The following is a 19,878-nucleotide window of genomic DNA, read 5'->3' as shown; positions in this document are numbered from 1 at the left end:
GGGGAAAAGAAAGGCAACCTCTACATCGCAGTCTCGCGTTCGAGGTCGTATCTTTCTTAACACCATCCTAGAAATCCTATGGCGGCCCAGGTTCGGCGGCCGGGTTGTGTGTGTCATGTGTAGTGCTAAAACATTTAAGGATGCACAGCAGTTTATCATCACAAAACATTTTATTTTCACAGAATAAAAAAAACTTTAAGCTATTACCCTGCACAAAAGAAAAAAATCCAAGTCAGCAAAGCATTTAAACAAAGATAAAAACGGCCTAAGTCTTCAAAATTGTCCCCAGCGGAGTCGCCAAGCTATCGCGACCTCTTTTTTTCGGCGCCCGCAATCGGGTACGAGCGCCTAAGGAGGCTAATGGCTCGGCTGAATTTATTAAGCCCGGACTCTCCCAAGTCCACCAATTCACGACTTAATGGTTCAAGTTTTTAACCTGTAAATCAATTTTTAAAATGGAGTCGCCACTAATCGATTTGGGGTGAGTTGATTAGAAACCCAAGTGAAGTATCGGGAGAAATACTCACTCCTGCGCAACCAGAGAAATTAGGATCGGGGACTTGATTACACTAGCTAATCACTAATGCCCTTTCGGTACCTAATCTTGTTTAAACCCTAAGGCTTTTTGGATATTCGAGGGATTTTCCATGCATTTTCGGGAGGTAAAACATTTTTGAGTCTTTTTCTCATTTTTGGACATAAAAAGGATTTTTGGATTTTTTTTTTGGAAAAATACATGTCTTTTTGGCTTTTTCTAAATTTTTTTTGGCTTTTTCATGAATTTTTGGCTTTTTTTGAATTTTTGGCATTTTTGGAAAATATGGAATATTTTTTATTTTTTTTTTCGGAAAATAAAATATTTTTTAATATTTTTCAAAATATTTTTGGAAAATAAATTATTTTTGATTTTTCTCGATTTTTTAGAAAATAAAAATTTTTCGACATTTTTAAAAATATTTTTCGATTTTCTAGAAATTAAAACATTTTTTAATACTTTTTGAAAATAAAACACTTTAAAATAAAATATTTATTTATTATTTATTAGAATATTATTTTATATTAAAATAATAAAACAAAACCGACCCGGGTCGGATCCACGGGTTGGGTCCGACCCGGCCGGCCGACCCAAATGCGGACTTTTCATTTTTTTTTTTTTTTTTTATCACATTAAAACGACTCCGTGGCCGGGCGTTCGGGGACGCCCGGCCCGGCCCGACGACCCGGATCCGATCCGACCTCGCGACCCGCTCCCCGCGAAACCTACCCGACCCGGCTCCGATTCGCGACCCGACTCCCGCCGCCCCGAATCTCGTGAAACCCTACCCGGTTTCGAGACCCGAAAATCGCAAACCCGCGGCGCCGAGGGGGAAACCGGGATGCTTGTCGGCGACGGCGACTACGGCGGTGGCGACGACGAATGGCGACATCGGCGACGGCAACGGAACGGCGACACTTTTTTACCTTCTCTCGAACGGGGACGGCAACGGTAGGAGGGCGGTTGCGATGGTGGAGAAACGGCGAGCGACGACGGTGACGGCGAGGCTCGGTCTTGGTCGGATCTCGCCGGAACACTCTCTCTCTCCCTCGGGTTCGCTCGTCAAGCTCCCCGAAGTCTCTCGGGGACCCCTCCGAGCTCACCACACCACGGCCGGCCTGAACTCGAGCTCCCCGAAGTCTCTCAGGGGACCCCAAGCCTTGGCTGGCCTCTCTCTCTCTCTATGTGTCCGCTCTGTCTGTCCTCTTCGTCGGGGATGGAGGGCCTATTTATAGGCCGAGGGGTGGCCAGTCGACGGAGCTCGACCGTCGGTTGCCACGGCCTTTGCCGCCGAACCGGCGCCCCATCCGACACCCGCCCGCCCCCCTCGCTCCGCGTCCCATCGCCGTCCGTCCATCCCCTTCCTTCGTCGTGCCCCCGCGAGTGCTCGCAGAGGCACGAGGAAGGAGACGACCTGGCGGGGTCGGGCCGAGGCGGAAATGGGCCGAGGGCCCATGCGAGGGCTGCTTTTTCTGCTTTTTCTGTTTTTCTGTTTTTCTGTTTTTTCTTTTGTTATTTGTTTATTTATTATCCGAAAAAGATAAAATAAAATAAAATAAAGTTAAATAAAGCTAAATAAAACCTAACTAATTTTAGGCGTCAACGCCTTTGTTAAGGTGCATACCAAGAAATTCGATTTCTGTTTGGGCAATATTCATCTTCCTTTGAGAGAGCATAATACCATGCTTTTTCACGATTTCGCAAACCGCTCAAGGAGCGATAGCAGTGACTGCTCATCAGACTCAGAGCAGAATATCGTCAATGTATACGGCTGCACTTGATAGGATTGGTTGGAAGATGCGACACATGGCCTTTTGGAAAAGGGATGGTGCTACCTTTAAGCCAAAAGGAAGAACTTTCCATTGGAAGTGCTGGTTTGGGATACAGAATCCTATTTTGGATTTGTTTTCAGGATGGATGCCTAATTGCCAAAATCCGGCTTTGAGGTAGAATTTGGAATAGATGTGGGCCTTGGTTAGACCACTAAAGAGAGAATCTTTGGATGGTAAAGGGAACTTATCATCTTGGAAGAAAAGATTGAGAGGTTGATAGTTAATTACCAATCTCATTTTTCCTCTGTTTTGCTCGGCGCGTTTATTGAGATAAAAGGCTTCACAAGTCCATTGTGAGTTGGAGATTTCAATAAGGCCTTGTTGCAATAGTTCCGAGCATTCCCTTTGAGCTAGAGCCAAATGTTCTGGCTTCATTCCCATGTGGCTCGCCCTGGTTGGGTTTATGTCTTCATTTTTCTTGAAAGGAAGGTGAACAAAGAACTCTGGATTTTCCCATAAAGGATGGGAACACTTTTGGGCAAATTCTGCATGGGATTCTGAACACAATTCTAACAACTATTGCATAATTGGATCTAGTAGACTTATCTGAATGGAAAAGAGTCTCTGAATATTGACGAACTCAGAGAATTGATCTTTATATCTAAGACATTTTTCAGGAATGATGCAAAGCTGAGCGATTTGAGTCATGATGTCCACCCAATTATCAGATCTTTATTGGGAAGGTCTGATCCAAAGATTGTTGCCGTTATAGAGCACTGAGGGAAGAACTGGATAGTTACAGGCGTGGTTCTGACATTTGTGGAGAAAGTATCTCCTGAAGCAGAATTGAAATATCGGATGTAAGGAGTCCAGAATTCTTCAGGAAGAACCTTGGTGTCTAATATTGAGCAACTTGCTCCTGTATCAATGAGAGCAATAATAGTGATGGGTTTGACAAACTTTGAAGTGAGGATTTTTACCAGGAAATGGGGACAGTGAGTTTGACTTGAAAATATGTCAAGGTTTGGTTCTGAGGATGATGGGGATATATGGAAAATATCTTCAGACTCTGAGTCTGACTCGGTTTCACTGGAAGTTTGGTAAGAGGGAATGTCACAAAGAGTTTGTTCAGATGGCTCTTCATCAGCAAAGAATAATGATTCAATATCATCATTTTCAAGAGAGATGCCTATTTCATTCTCAATGTGATGAATTAGATAATTCTGACCTTTTCTTGCTTGAGGACAGTTTTTGGCAAAATGTCCTTTCTGATTGCAAATGTAGCAACGGTTTGATTTCTTGTGGCTTGTGCGATCCTTCCTTTGCGTAGGTATCGCCATTTCTTCTTTTTTTCGAAGTGCTTGGAGCCATGTTTGGATTTCTTTATCCAAAACTTATAGTGTTTCTTCTTCCAAGAATACTTGCCACATGTACCATCACAGTCTTTCTTGGAGCATTTAATTTTCAGCTCCTGGCGGGAGCAAGCTGATTCAAGACGCTTGTTGTGACATCCCGATTTTCCGATTCTATTTTCAATAAATTGAGACGGGCATTTCGTTGGCACGCATATAGTTCTTTTCCTTGAGTTGGCCACTCATGTGAAAAAAAAAAAAAAACTAGTCTATCGAGTGAAGTCGTTAAGAGTTTCTAATGCATCAGACTCGAGAATTTGACCAGGAAGTGACCTTTCGACCGAGCTAGTCTGCAAGGGTCATTACGGCACAATTAAAATCGATTAGAGATCGGAGATAGGTCGACTCGACAGAGGCATGTGATCAAGTGTGGGTGATTCCACCAGATCGCACAATTCTGGTCGATCGGTACTGGACCGACTTTTCTATCGATTGGGTACCCTGTGTTAGTATTTGAAACCTTGAGATTACCCCGACAACCGAAAGTCGCCAATGTTTCAAAGATGTACATTGTGGCTTGAGATGATCAACCACAGGTCAAATGCATAAAAATCTCTAAAGGCTACCCGGTAGGTTGGGCCATGCTAGTATTGTGTCAAAGTGAAATTAACCGTGAAATTGAGCCAAAATTCAGAAATTGGAAGTCTGGGTGTGTCACGAATTATTTTAAGATCATTAATTCATCTTTGGAAGATTTTTCATGTAATCAGAATTTTTCAGAAATTAAATTAGAGAATGGCTATTTTGGCTCGAGAAATTAGTAGGCCCGCTTTTGGTCGCGCTTTTGGGACTTAAGTTGGTTCTATAGACAAGTGAAAATGTGAATTAAAGTGTGGTGACATTGGATTAATTTTATGGACTTCAATTGGATTCAATTGGAAGAGAATTGATGAGAATTGAAGAAATTAGATGTACAAGAATTGGACCCCGGCGGAAAATGAAATTGCAACCATTGGAAAATGTTGTGGGAGGTTTAGAGATAGTGAGGTATGACATCATCCATGAGGTCATGGTGGGCCACTTTTGTGGGATTAAAGGAAAAAGGAAAAGAAAAGGGATGGTCCCATCTCTCTCTCTCTCTCTCTCTCTCTCTCTCTCTCCATCTTCATCTTCAACCTTGGAAGTTCTTGGACGTGGGGAGGGGAAAACCGACGGAGAACCAGCAGCTCGCCAGCCCGCACGCACGCCCCCTCCGCCGCTCGTCGCCGCCGTTTGCACCGCCAAGCTGCTCGCCGTCCGCCCGCACCACCGGCCGCACCACCGTCGCCCTCTCTCCTCTCTTCTCCGGCTCCGGTTTCTACTTGAAAACCCAGAAGATCTGAGGAGGTGTCGAAGCTGGCTGTAGCCCAGCCGAATCGCCGTCGGCCGCCGTCGCCGAAGCTCGCCGCTACCACCGTCGTCCGCGCGAAGCCCGCGCCCGCGCGCCGCTCCGCCCGCTTCGCCCAGCTCGTCGTCCCGAGCTGCTGTTCAGCTCGCGCAAGAGCTGCCGGAGCTCGTTTGTCGCCGCCGTGCACCGCCGTTCGTCGCCGCCAACCACCGCCGTAGCTCCTCCGCCCACTCCCGACCCCAACCAGCCCCAGATCTGCCCTCCTTCGCCCCCAACCAGCAGCAAACAGAGAAGAAGAAAATGGGTATGGCAGCCCCTTCGTGGGCCGTTTTGGCCGCCTTCCCGAGCCCGGATGCTCGGCCCGCTTTGAGGAAAATCGATCATCGCGTCGTCCTCGTCGTTTTGGTCCGCCTCGGCCGCTAATCCGGTGAGTTTAACTCACTAAACCTTGATTAGATGGTTAATGATGCCCTAAGTGTGCTTAGTCTAAGTTAAGTAAGTTTATGTGGTTAGATTAGTTTATTTGGTTGAGGATTATATTAAGATGTTTAATTAAGTTAAAGTGTGTTTAGTTTAAAGTTAAATGTGTTTATTTTTAATATAAAGCCTTGATGTGACATAATAGGGTTTTAATTTTGAATTATTTAATTGCTTCGAAATTCTGGAAATTTATAATATTATATTAATTCCGAAATTATTAAAATATTATTTTTAAAAAAACGGAAAAATTATTTTTGATCCCGATTGTTCAGAATTTCGTGCCGATCGTTTTGTGTATTCGGATTTTGAAATTGATGATTGGATATTATAAATTGAGTGTGGATCGTGAAAAATATGAATATTATTATTTAATTATTTTCGGATTAAATTTAATTATTTATTAAATTCCGAAAATTTCGTTGGAACCTTATTCTCTCAGAATTTCGTGCTGATCGTTGCTGTGTATTTAGAATTTAAATTTGATGATTGATTGATGGGAGATTGGCCGTGATGTACCACCTAGGAAAGGTCGTGCCTAGTGAGGCCGTGATGTACCACCTAGGAAAGGTCGTGCCTAGTGAGGCCGTGATGTACCACCTAGGAAAGGTCGTACCCAGTGAGGCCGTGATGTACCACCTATGAGAGGTCGTGCCCAGTGAGGCCGTGATGTACCACCTATGAGAGGTCGTGCCCAGTGAGGCCGTGATTGATCACCTATGAGAGGTCGTGCCTAATAGGGCCGTGATGTACCACCTAGGAAAGGTCGTGCCCAATGAGGCCGTGATGTACCACCTAGGAAAGGTCGTGCCTAGTGAGGCCGTGATGAACCACCTATGAGAGGTCGTGCCCAGTGAGGTCGTGATGGACCACCTAATTAAAGGTTGTGCCGAGTGGGGCCGTGATTGCCACTGATTGTTGAACCTTCCTATAGGGCTGGGATTGAGAGCAATGATTGATTTGCTAGAATGACATGTAATCGGCCGAGTCGATTGATCGCTGAGACGATCCAAGTGGTTGAATTGTTCTGATTATGTGATTGTGCCACGGTTGTTTGGCTATCATAATTGTACGTGGTTGAATTATATAAATTGTGCTAACCTGCAGATGAAGGCTGAGGCGAGGTAAGTCTTCTATATGATGTGGCTAGGCCACCCGGGGCGTATTTTCTTTCTAATAGGGGTTTAGGGGGTTGAACTTGTTGAGACATCGTCTCATCCCGGTTGTGGGATTAAAATTTCAGGTCCCTAGTGGACGGAGTGACCAGATAGCTTTGGTTGGCCTTGATGAGTTGCAAAGATGAAGTTATAAGGATTGGAGAGCGTGTACGACTTGTAGGTCGTAGGACAGTTCATTTTTAAGAGCCGATCTTTTGAAGACTTTTGGCTGTAGACCTCTGTTTGTAATTCTGTTGAATTATGAAAGTGTTATGTTGTGGTTTTGCTTCCTGTTTTTCTATCTCGTATTTTATTGTCAGGGGTTTTATAATACGTTCCGCTTGCGCATTAATAAATGTATGGGGTCGGCGACACTACCTGGGAATGTCGCATTGGAATGACCATGGTGGGATGTTGTCGCGCTCGAGGTTCGGGGCGTGACACTTGTCGTCTGTGATGTAAGTACGGACCATCTGGCGCTTTAAGCACAATTCTTCTAGGCATAGATGGACTTCTTGCTGTATTTCTCCCAAGGGAATATCTTGTACTCGCATTTGTTTTCCAAAGAACGATCTTTCAACCATTTGGGATAGTTCTTTCGGGATGGAAGTAAGGAAAACATGCTTCAGATTTGGATCTGCTCCGACTTGATAAAAGATTTGAAGCATTATTCGATAATGCTTATCAAGATGTTTCTTCTGGAGAGAGCAGCATCGTCTTTCGAAAAACTCTCTTCTTTTTATTTCTATGAGATCACCGGGTTCTCCCACAAAGACATGGTATAAGAGAGTGATGGCATGGCTGAAATTTGGTGACATCAGAAAATGAATCTGGTCTTGTTCTCGTAATTGATTGCCACTGAGCTTCAAGCTTCCTGTGAATCTTGTAACAAAGTTGTACAAAACGTCATTCATATCATGGTTGGTGATAGACTGGGTATTCAACCAAGTATGAAATTCTTCAAGCCTTATCGGCCATTTGTGATAAGGAATATCATCAATGGTGAAGAATTGTTTTGATGCTATGGACACATGCTGAGCAGGATTGCTTGTCTGGCCTATGTCTGGGTCAGAATAATTTGATTCCATATCATCATCTAGGGAGTCAGCCATGAATATTGATGAAGTAACTGGTGCAATGGGGGAGGGTATCAACTGTACGAATTGAGAAGGATGAAGAGGAGGAGATGGATACTGAAGATTCTGATTCAGTATCATGAGAAGTATGCTCTACTGGGAGCAGAGTCTGTTTTTTCTAGAATGGGAGGATCAGGTTATTGGATGACAGAGTCAGGTTCCTGGGTGCCTAAATCCTTTAGAAAAGATTCTAATGGATTTGATAGCATCATCTTATCTGGCCTTTCTCTTATAACAATGGAACTTGATCCTGTAGGTGGTATTTTTTCTTTCCCATTTTCCTTCTGCAGAGCTTTGAGGCGACTTCGTATGTCTGCCATATCCGGTTCTCTTCTGTAAGGATCTATTGGAATAGTGGCAAAAATGGATGTTTGTGGCGGTGGGGGTAAATACCCGGTTTTAACTGGAGGTGCCAATGGGTCAAACGGTCTGAACCTTCCTTCTTCAAGAAGCTGGATTTGCTTCTTGAGCTTCTCTATTTCTGGTTTTGGACTTTCAAGATAATGATACCCAAGATGTTGTCCTGATTCCAATGCGTGAAGCCTTTTTTGGAATTCAGAAAGTATCTTCTTGGTACTTTCATCATACCTTCGAAGATCTTGTTGCACATTTCCAATTTTGGAGTCAAATGCCTTAAAGGCATTGTTTTGTACCAACAGAGTTTCTGACTGCCAATTTAGAATAGCTTCAGCGGCAGATGTTTTCTTCTGTCTCCCATGTTCATCCACATCAGTGGGAGTAGGGATTTTAGGAACATTGCGGTATCTGCCATGGGGATCAATAAACTCTTCTGCAGCAAGGAACGGGAGTTTAGAACTTTCCTTGACAAGAGGAGGAAAGTCAGTATCCTGAAACATAGCGATAGAAGAAGTGGGTGGTGCTTCTTCCGGAACTTTGAGGGGGTAAGAGTGCTTCTTAGCCCACTTGAGGATTGGCTTATAAAATGGAGAGATGACTTGCTTTTTCTGGGGAGGAGATGGTGGTGGTGTTTTTGGTGGATATGGTAAGGCTTGGGGTGTAGTACTGGATTCTGGTGGTGGAGATGGTGCATAAGAAACCATGAATTGATATTTGTCACATTCACCAAGAGTATCAACGGAGGGATCTCCGTCTAAGTACCTTTGGTACATTTTATCCTTTAGCCTTTTCCGTTGAGGTGGAGATCTTGCAAAAGGGTCTACCTCGTCAGGAGAATTTATACAAGAGGAACATTGGCAGAAAGGATCCCAAAAACAATGACTATAATTATCTTTATAGTAATGAACAGGATGTCCATCACCATTGAAGTGTCGAATATGCTTTTTTGGATCTGGCTCGGAAATAGATTGAGGAACACATGGTTCAATCATGAAAAGGGTTTGGAAGATATAAGGACTTTCTTCCTTTTCCTTGCCAAATTTGATGGAAACAGTTCCATCTTTTTTTCCTTATTCTCTGTTGATGAAGAGCCATCTGGAAGTTGTTAGAATCGTGTTCAGAATCCCATACAGAATTCGCCCAAAAGTGTTCCCATCCTTTATGGGAAAATTCAGAGTTCTTTGTTCGCATTCCTTTCAAGAAAAATGAAGACATAAACCCAACCAGAGCGAGCCACATGGGAATGAAGCCACGTGTTGGATTTTTCAACACTTGTTGACTGTGTGTCGGAGCGTGTCGGGACATGTCGGAGCGTGTCGGACACGACACGAAGGCTTCCGGAGAGTGTCCGTGTTACATAGCTCACCAACTCCCTCTCGTACTGTTTGACGGATGGACGATGTTCGTCGCTGCCAAATTCTTGTGTATCACATGGATTGGCTCATCTAATTTCTCTAGAGGAGTTATGCTTGCATAAATGAGTAGCTTCAAGTAGCAGTTGTGGGAATAAGACTAATATTAGACCCATGTTTGTTACTAATTATTTGCCTTATGATTTTATTTATTATAATTAGCTATGTGAATCCTTAATTTTCTGTTTAGTCAAAAGGTTCATGTATTTATTTATTATAAGTGCTTAATGTTTCAATACAAATTAGGAGGATTATGTTATTATCTCGCGTATTAATATAAAATTCGAAATTGTATAGGATATCGGGAGATTACAAAACAAGTTAGTGGAAACAGGGTTGACCCTAGAACCGGATCGGAAAAACAGGGTGGGTCGGGTATAGGATCCAATACAAACAAGATCAAGTATAGGGTCCAGAAAAAGGAAACCGGTTATAACAAGGTCGGGTACAGGGTCCAAGTCTAGACTCTACCCACCTTAGACCCGATCACCCCTAACCATGACACCCTCACCTATTGTAAACCATCACTTGTGGTTGGGCCCTCGTTTGTGGTCGATTGGTAGTCATCACTAAGACTAGCCACAAATGAAAAGGAAAAGAAAAAAAAAGGCAAAAAATTATAAAAAAAAGGTTAAATAAAAAAAGGAAAAGGAATTTAAAAAAAAAAAATACTGTGAAAATCTTTCGCGTTAGCGCGTGTCAAGTCGTATTGTGGTCAGCATCTAAATCAGTAATTTTTTTGCCAAAATTGACTAGAATAATTACATTAAAAATCATCAAAATGTCTAGGACTAATTGGGGAAAATTGTCCAAAAAGTCCCATTGCACTTTTGCCAATCTAATATTAAACTTTTTCACTTTTTGCCAATTACTTTTTACCAATTGAGTTAATCTGGTCAACTTTGGTTGGATTTGTTGATGTGGTCGCCGATGGTATCATGTAGGATAGTTGGCGATAACATGGACATTTTTTAATAATATTTTAGTATTTTTGAATTTTTTTATTATTTTTTTCTTTCTTCTTCCTTCGCCGATGGCCAACCACCGACTAGCCTTGCCCAAGCCACGGCTATCTTGCTAGATCTAGCGTAGGCAAGGTTGACCCTCATCAGATCTCACCTAGTCATGGGGGAGCCCCGGCGAGGCTAGCCTTCTCCCAACCCAAGGCGGCCTTACTTGGCCTTAGTGAGGCCAGCCTTGTTTGAGTCTCACGTGGGCAAGGGTGAGCCCTCACTTGGTCAAGCCTTGCCTATGGTGAGTGAGGGCAGCCCGCTTGCTCGGCCATTGGAAATGAAAGAAGATAGGGGAAAAAAAGAAAAAAAAAATTCGAAAAATTATTAAAATATTATGAAAAAAATTCACATATTTTAGCACTGATCATGCCATGTAAGATGAATGACATCAATGTCAATGAATTTCGATCAAAATTGACCGTATGAATTCAATTGGTAAAATATAAAACTATTTAGAACTGAGTTAACAAAATTGAAAGGTTTCTAATTAAATTGACAAAAGTGCAAGACGTTTAGGACTTCTTGAACAATTTTCCAAATTAAATTGGCCAAATTAAATTGGTCACCGTATAATGAGTTTATGACTTTTGGACGATGTTACATATCAAATAGAAGGAGAATCAAATCAATTTTCTCCTCCATGCCAATTCCTCCTCATGTACTTCCAAAGAAAGCATAAAGAAATCTGCCCGTGCTCCATATGGCGGGGTCTTGTAGTTCTCATGGAAGCTTCATATTTCTCCTGCAATAGAATATTTAAGCTGTCACTATCTAAACGATATCCGAGTGGTAGGGTAACTAGGAATTTTATATTGAAAGTACCCTATTTAAACAAAACTACTAAAAGCAGAAAAAATATAGTGTACGAAATTATTTAGAGACACGTTGAGAGCTGGTATTCATGTTGTCAATCTCTATCACTGATTGGTGTCTTTCATCCAATAGAGGTTTCGTAAATATCCAAGGATCGGTCGCTTCAGAATGTATTGATTGTTGGATCAAAATAGAGAGAATTATGCTGGTTTGAATGTATACCTTTGTATGTCATGACATTTTACTATAAAAATTCGGGATAAATGAATTTGGAGTCCTAAAATTTGTGACGAAAGTGCAATTGAGTCATAAAACTTTTAAAAGTGTAATCAAGTCCTAAAACTTATCACGAAAGTGCAATCAAGTCCTAAAATTTTCAAAAATTTTAATCAAGTCTTAAAATTTGTCATGAAAATGCAATCAAATCCCGGAACTTATTACGAAAATGCAATCAAATCATAAAACTTTCAAAAAATTTAATCAAGTTCTGAAATTTATCATGAAAGTGCAATCAAGTTCTAAAACTTGTTATGAAAGTATATGGAAAAGTTCAATCAAGTCCTAAAATTTATTATAAAAATTACAATCGAGTCCCAAAATTTTTAGCAGAAGGAATTGATTTGATTGATTTGATAAGTTTTAAGATTTGATTGTACTTTTTTATAAAAAAAATTAGGACCCAACTGTACTTTCATGACAAATTTTTGACTTAATTGTACTTTTTGAAAATATTAAGATTTAATTGTATTTTCACGATAAGTTTTAAAACTTCTAGTGTATATTTCCCTAAAAATTATGACATGTGTATACATTTACGATAAGTTATAGTAAAGAGATTATTGAATATCTCTCTTTTCTTGGGATTAAAAGGGTAATATAATAATATAATCATCTTGCGATTGGATAGCCATTGGATCCGGTCATTTTATTAATAATTAACTGAGTCTCTCTTTAGCCCACCCCCCCCCAAAAAAAAAAAAAAAAAAAAAAGAATCGGAGTGCTTCTCTCTGAGATGCGGTCAACTAGGGGCTTCTTTATACACCCGGCGATAAAATCTAATGGAGTTCACACTGATGCATTTATCAATCCACCTGGGGTTTCGGTAAATCCCAAGGACAGGCTACTCGAGAATATGGTGGCCATCCAATTAAATGAGAGAAAATCTTGCTCATTGATCCGTATTCTTTTCAAGTTTTTGTGTTACAACCATTTTATATATTAGGAAAAAATATCGATTATGATGAAGGTATTGATTCTTCCATAGACCATAAAAGAACCCCAAATCCACCGAGAGAGAATTTTTTCATAACAGACGTTAGCCATAGATCATGGGTCCGGTCACGTGGCTGATGCGGTGTTAGTGGCAAATAGTGCGACTTCATGCGCACAAAGAAACTCACTCCACCAAGGACAAACATTGCCATGTAACAAGTACATATTCCCATATTCGACATGTGCAATCGACTACTTAGTGTAATCATTTATATATTTTGCGACACATGAATGCAGTTTTGAAAAAAAAAAAAAAAAAAGAGGCTATATTCTTGGTTCAAGAAAACTCAATTTGTCATAAAAAATACTTGAAAAAATAATATACTAATGACAAGAAGGTTGATAAGTCTACCTTAGTGATCCATGTTCAATTTGCGTTGAAAGATAATAGTAATTTAGACCAACTATTTTAAGCAAAAGAGAAAAGTATTTGTTAGGTCCAATCCATGAACATCTTCCAACGAGTCTGAGAATTGAGTAAATGGAATTAAATTTCAATGAACGCGTGGGGATAAGTAAAGCGATTATTTTTTGTCCTTGAAAGGTTGGCGAGAGCGTTGCCCTCGTGGTGAGTTGTTTATAGCAGAGAGAATTGGCGCGTGCCCTTTAAACAAGACATGGTACAGAAAGCTCAGCAACTTCATAGGTCGCTGCTTTTCAAGAAAATACAAAAACCCTCGCCGACTCTTCCTTCTTCGTTGGTGAGCTTCGCTTCACTTACAAATGAACCCTTTAAAATCTTTTTACTCGTGGGCTGTTTACTTGCTGACATTACATTGTGTTGCATTATTCTTGAGGTCCTACAAATGCAATGCTCTCTCTCTCTCTCTCTCTCTCTCTCTCTCTCTCTCTCTCTCTCTCTCTCTCTTTCTCTCCTCCCCCACCCCACTTCTCTTTTTCCCATTCTTTTGCTAGTTTAGGTTGGTAATGGTTTGGATCTATCAATTTTATGTTCGGATTTCTGTTTTTCTAGTAAGAAAGAGATCCAGAGAACAAAGAAAAATAGAAGTTTCAACCTTCATTTTTAATTTCTGTTTTTCTATTGTAAGAAAGAGATCCAGACAACAGAGAACAATAGAAACTTCGTAATGGAGTTCATCTTCATTTTTATTTTTTTTGGGATTTCTTTCTTTTTCTTTTGGCCACATAAATGTGTGGTTTGGATGATAAAATTTATTTCTGATAATTAAGTATTTTATGATACATTTTTTTTTGTGCATCATATTTTATGATACATTGAGTTTCTTTGATTTTGCTATGTAATAGTGCCCAGTGTTTTTCAGCAGAATCTTAAAAGTTTTTGGCCGATTGAATGCTCAAAACATTCGTCGAATTTTCTCAGGGAAATGGAAGATCTGGCCTTCGCAGATCAATATCTAATGGATCCCTTGGGTTACTCTCCCGCCGAGTCTGGCTCCAATCAATTTACTTCATTTTCTTCGGTGTGGCCCTTGTCAAATCAAATCCAAAATGTTGGCCACTCGCACAATGTCCCTTTCGCAACTGAGCACAATAACCCCCAAATGAAACCACCTCTACCGTCAAATTCTCAAATTATATCGTTTCAGAACTCAGATCTATCCCCAAACATGTCCCCAAACATGTCTCAGCAATATCCCGGTAAGTGAGGTTTGTGGACTGGCAAATTGTTGAAGGCTGAAACAGTTATTTGGTAGTGTGATGGAAATGAAAATTTTCCCTCTTCCCTTTAAGTTATTGTTATTATTGGTTTTTAGGCACCTATGAGTTGCGAGATGGGGAAGGTAAGAAGATGAAGAGAAGTGGTAGTGGTGGTACATTTAGCAGAACAACATTGCATGCGCAAGAACACATTATTGCAGAGAGGAAGCGCCGGGAGAAGATGAGCCAGCGCTTCACTGCTCTTTCATCCATCATTCCTGGCCTTACAAAGGTACTCTAAGTGAATTCTTGTTGTGTGAAAATTCGTGAAGGTTTGATATCTGTTCTTTTTCCACCATCATATATCTTTATTGGGGTTTGCTCGCAATCTTGGTTTCATTGGAGAAAATTATAATTGGGTTTCGAAGAATTTTATGTCCAAACTTAGACCGAACATTAATAAGTTACATTAAGCTAATATTTGTATTTACAGGATATATCTCTACAGAAATGAAAGGTTTATAGCACTCATGCTATACTAACTAGTTGGAGGACAAACAATGGTATAGACACTTATCTTCCTCACTATTGAATAAGAAGGAGCTTGTTGCTTATTGCTTGACTTTGCATAATGAATAATGAAAATGCTAATTACTTTCTATTTAAGGAAACCCACCTTAGATAGATAAACCCTGAATTTATGAAATACTGTAAAAAAAAAGTTTTCTAGAGGTCTTCTCGTTACCTCATATGGGAAGTTAACATAAAAAAGCCGTGCATCATCAAGAAAAACCTAATCTTAATCCATATCAGATGCACATTTTGAACGTTTATCGAGGGTATGCAGATTTGGGAACTATGAAACCATGAATAAAATCAAACGAACTTCCTATGCTTTTCAATGGGGACTCCATGCTCAAAGCTCTCATAGACGGCATTGGCAAATGGGTACTTGGACACTGGCCTTACATGCTTCTCACTTAAATTGACATTGGACAACACACATAACTGTTTTAGTGTATGTTTATCGAGGGTAGCATACCAATTGTTATAATAATTAAATATTTTACCACGCATTCATTTAACAGTTTAAGATTTTATAATAGTTTGACAATGATTTCACAGAATTTTACAAGATATCAGAGCTAAAGGTCCTGGGTTCAAATATTACCAGACCACATTTGTCTCATCAATTAAATATGTTCACGTTTAATACTAGGCAAAAAGCTCAGACTAAATATAAAGAGAGTGATAAAAGCAGTTGTTGACTTCAAATATTGAGAGAGGACTCCATGAGAGAGAAAGACCAAAGATCAAGAGATCGAAAATTTGAGGAGAAGAGCTTCTCTATTCTTGTGATTATGGGTTTTTGTGGTTAATGAATTAAATTGGTTTCCAAACATTATATTCATAATAACTTGTGTGTGTTCTTTAAAGGAGAAAAAAGAGAGTTAAAACCGACACAATTTGCACTTAAATTGAGAAAATTGTAAATCTGTGATAGATAATCTAAGTGAATCGTGATTATCACTCTAGATTAATACCCAACTACATATGGGCAAAGGGTTGCTAATGTCAAGTAATTTTTAGCTGGAATTCATTCTGAAACTTCACTCAACCGCTCAAGCTTGAGAATGATTGAGTTGATTTAGATTGTTCTATACATGTTTGCACAATGTTGGTGGTTGGATATTTATTCTCATAATAAAATAGTGTCGAAAACTATTCACGTATTCAAAATTGGATAAGGTTCTATGCATCTATCATCAATTGATTTAGATAGGTATAGTCTACATAAGTCAATATCCATTACATGTTGATAGATGCTATGCTTTGAACTTGTCCAGCGGTAGTTGAAAACCTTTTTCTAATTTCTTAACACACTTAGATCCTTGGTTTTGTCATTATGAATCAAAAGCAAACTTGAATTTCGCTTCTAATGTTTAATTTTCACTGTTATGACAATCGAAGGACAATCAATCACATAAGTTATATTTCATGCATAACATTTTATAATTGCTAGATAGTGATTTGAGATCAATAGAGTACTTGTAGCGTTCTTTCCATTTTAATCAAAGTAGTCCCGTCAATCAGAAAACAAGTCCCTACTAATGATGGAGGAAAACAAAATCTTTTTAGAGGTGAAGAGGTCGACAAAACAGCTTAAATTCGACCTCTAGGTAGAATAGTCTGATTTGTACAGGTACTTGCTTGAGGATTGTTTAGAAATTGAGACCAACTTCTTATTGAAATAGCCACCATAAAAAAGGTTCCGCCTAGAAGGGCTCTTGTGAATCGCCGGAAAACTTAGGGAACAAAAACGTGGCGTTGTCCGCTAATTCATTACATCATAACCTTCCTTGTTCCTGCTGAAATAATTAATTTTTCTGGCCGTGTAGCTGGACAAGGCTTCTGTCCTTGGAGATACGATAAAGTACTTGAAACAACTCGAGGAACGTGCAAAGTTTCTCGAGGAAGAGGCGGTCACAAGAACCGTGGAATCGGCGATCTTCACTAAGAACCCATCGCTCCAACGTGGCGGCGGCTTTGTGTCTTTTTCATCCGAAGAGAAGCAGTACAACCCAATCATCGATCAGCAACTACCTGAGGTCGAAGCACGAGTGTCGGGGAAGAATGTTTTGATCAAAGTCCAGTGCGAGAAGCACGAGGGTTGCATCAAGGAAGTGACGAAACAAATGGAGGACATGAACTTGACAACTCTAAATATCAGCGTCCTAACATTTGGGAGTTCACTCTTGGATGTCACAATTGTGGCCCAGGTAATCATTTTCAATTTCTTCAAATTGTTTTAATGAAAAGTAGTCTTTAAAAACTTCAACTAGTTTCTAGTTTCTAGTTTCCTACTACTGCGGACCATTTTGCATTCTGATACTTTCTTGAGAGCATATTGTCTGTTTGATATTCTTGGAAACCAACGGTTATCCAGTGTTTTCCCTTTCTTCTTAATTCTGATTTTGGTTTTGAAAAGTTCGTTAATCTGGCTAATACGGTGGCTCACTTACCGTCATATGACAAAAGCTTTAACATTTTGTTTTTAACATCTAAAATAACAATAAACGATCTAAGATTACTGCTTCCACTTACATGCCAAAGGAAACAATTAAAAATCACACATCACATGTTTGCAAATTTAGAGTGTGTTCTATCCACTCTTAGTAGTGTTTATGTTATATTTATTGGCATGTTGCTGTATAAATTATGATATCCTTATTTAGAGTCGAGAGGGGAGCAAAAGTTATAGTACTTGATCTTCATTTTTATACAGAAATCTTACCTTTTTCATCTACATTACTTGCAGATAGAAAATGAGTACTGCCCGGCAATTGAGGAGATTGTTGAAAAACTACGCTGTGCTCTGACAACGTTCATCCACTAATCTTCAAGACGGTCAGCTTGTTAGGCAATAAATTGTTATCTGCGATGGTCTGTTTCTTAGAGATGTCTTCATTACGTATTACTGCGAGAGTTGTGGGTAATTTTACTATTATGTGCATTGTGTTTTCTTACTTACTGTGGTAATTATCCATTAGTGCAAGATTTAACGACGTTTAGTGCAAGAATTGAGGATAATTGTCACTTCTCTTGCCTTCATGGCCTCTTTTCTATATTGGTCTCGTTTCGATTGCCCTTATCACCTTTCTTAAACTGCTTGCAGGTAGTATCGGGTTATTTTCTTTATCCTTGTTATTGCAATTTTCTTTATGGTAGATCTCTCCATCTTGCTTGACCTCAGACTCTAATTTGGCCATCTATTATGATTATTTTTCTATGTATACAGATAAGTTTCTCATGGGGTTCTGGGCAGCATTTATATGAGGATCGCGATGGAAATAAAAGTATGCAAGAGGAGTATTGTTTCATTGGAATTGTTCCCACATTCAAATATCTTTCATCAAAAGTAGTTCTTTGGCTTTTATTTAAGAAGACCAAGGTCCTGTGCTACCGGACAAAGAATATTACAAGCACAATTGGAAGGAGTGTTGGAAAAATATAGCTTCGAATTGGGTAGAACAATGCAGTCCAATTTTTATAATACTCAAGTCGGACTTTAAGGTGTGATATCATTTTTTTTTTTAAGGATTTATTTGCCTCATAAAGTTGCTAATGGTCACCTCTTCATGAAAAATTGCAAATAATGAACAAACGTGTCCTTTCGAAAATTACCTAATTGAACAAAGGCGTCTATTAAGAATAAGTTGAAAAACAAGCAAATGCAACCCTTCAGGAAAAGTTGCAAACTAAATGAGTATCTTTTCCAAAGATTGTCTTGAAAAGACACAAACAAAATTCGGAATAATAATAATTTTTTTAAAAATAATTTCTAAGGCGTGATATAATTTTCTTTAAGGATTTATTTGCTCCATAAAATTACTAATGGTCACCTCTCGTGAAAAATTGCAAATAATGAACAAATGTGTCCTTTCGAAAATTGCCTAATTGAGCAAAGGCGTCCATTCATAAGAAGTTGAAAAACGAACAAATGCAACCCTTCGGGAAAAGTTGTAAACTAAACGAGTATCTTTTCCAAAGATTATCTTGAAAAGACATAAACAAAATTCGGAATAATAATATTTTTTTTAATAATTTCTGAAAATTCTCAAAACAAAAAGCAACCTTTGAATTGATTAAAATTAATAACATAACCGTACAAAAGAAAAAAAATAAAATAACAAATGGGTTAATGCTAATTAAACCGCGGGCACGCAAAGTGCTAAGTGCGCCAAATAATCATGCACCCACACACAGGTATGGTGGGGTCTAGCCTCACCCAATCATTTCTTTAGGTATACAAAAGAAACCCCACACTTATTAATTGGTCAACTTCATCCCACTTTTCCTATGTGGGACAAGGAAAATGCACTTAGTTTGTTTTTACAAATAAACCTCCAACAAGGAATCAATACTTTGAGTCAATACTTCTCTAATTCAAACATCATTGTACAATCCCAAACCAAGCCAAAATCTCATCGGCGATAATGCTTGGAAATTACAAACTTGATAATGTAAAAGAGTGTAAATAAACTAAATTGGAATTTAATTAATAACATAGTTTAAGAACATGAAGATATTACCTCAGAATTTAATCAATGACGCAGCACTTAGGACAAAGATACACATGAGAATTTAATTGACGACATGAATCTGAGAGCTACAGTTAGGGAATTTTAAAGTATAGTGTAGGAAAGATAAAGGTAATTGAAAGATAACATTTGGCTTGATTTTTACATGGGCTTTATGATGGGAGGCTGGTGGTAATTATAATGGTTTATGATAATTGCCTTTTGACGGTTCTCAATGGTTATAATTCCTTATATAACTTCTGTCAATTACCTCCACGTTTCTACACTTCCACAAGTCTAACATTCATATTCTCAAGTGGTTCTCCTGATTGTGAGTAAACTATTCCATGATGTGGTTTCTCATGACAATGGGTATCCCACGATCTTGCTTTCAAGTGATAATTGTTCCAGCCAAAAATGTGTCCATTATTACTTCATCGATTTTAAACTTCAAAGCAGCTTCTTAATATCCCTTTAATAAATATTCGTTGCT

General features: G+C 39.3%; 1 protein-coding gene across 1 annotated transcript; it reads left to right on the top strand.

Annotated features, from left to right (window-relative positions):
* The first annotated feature begins 14,030 nt into the window (after positions 1-14,030).
* LOC104416933 (transcription factor bHLH25-like) lies at positions 14,031-17,701 on the top strand. Its single transcript, XM_039299867.1, has 4 exons — positions 14,031-14,304; positions 14,421-14,596; positions 16,704-17,084; positions 17,624-17,701. The coding sequence occupies exons 1-4, from the start codon at positions 14,031-14,033 to the stop codon at positions 17,699-17,701; spliced, it is 909 nt and encodes a 302-aa protein (XP_039155801.1).
* The last annotated feature ends 2,177 nt before the right edge of the window (positions 17,702-19,878 follow it).

The sequence above is a fragment of the Eucalyptus grandis genome, chromosome 8, assembly GCF_016545825.1.
Source record: "Eucalyptus grandis isolate ANBG69807.140 chromosome 8, ASM1654582v1, whole genome shotgun sequence".
Lineage (NCBI taxonomy): Eukaryota > Viridiplantae > Streptophyta > Magnoliopsida > Myrtales > Myrtaceae > Eucalyptus > Eucalyptus grandis.
This window is presented reverse-complemented; position numbering and strand designations above follow the sequence as displayed.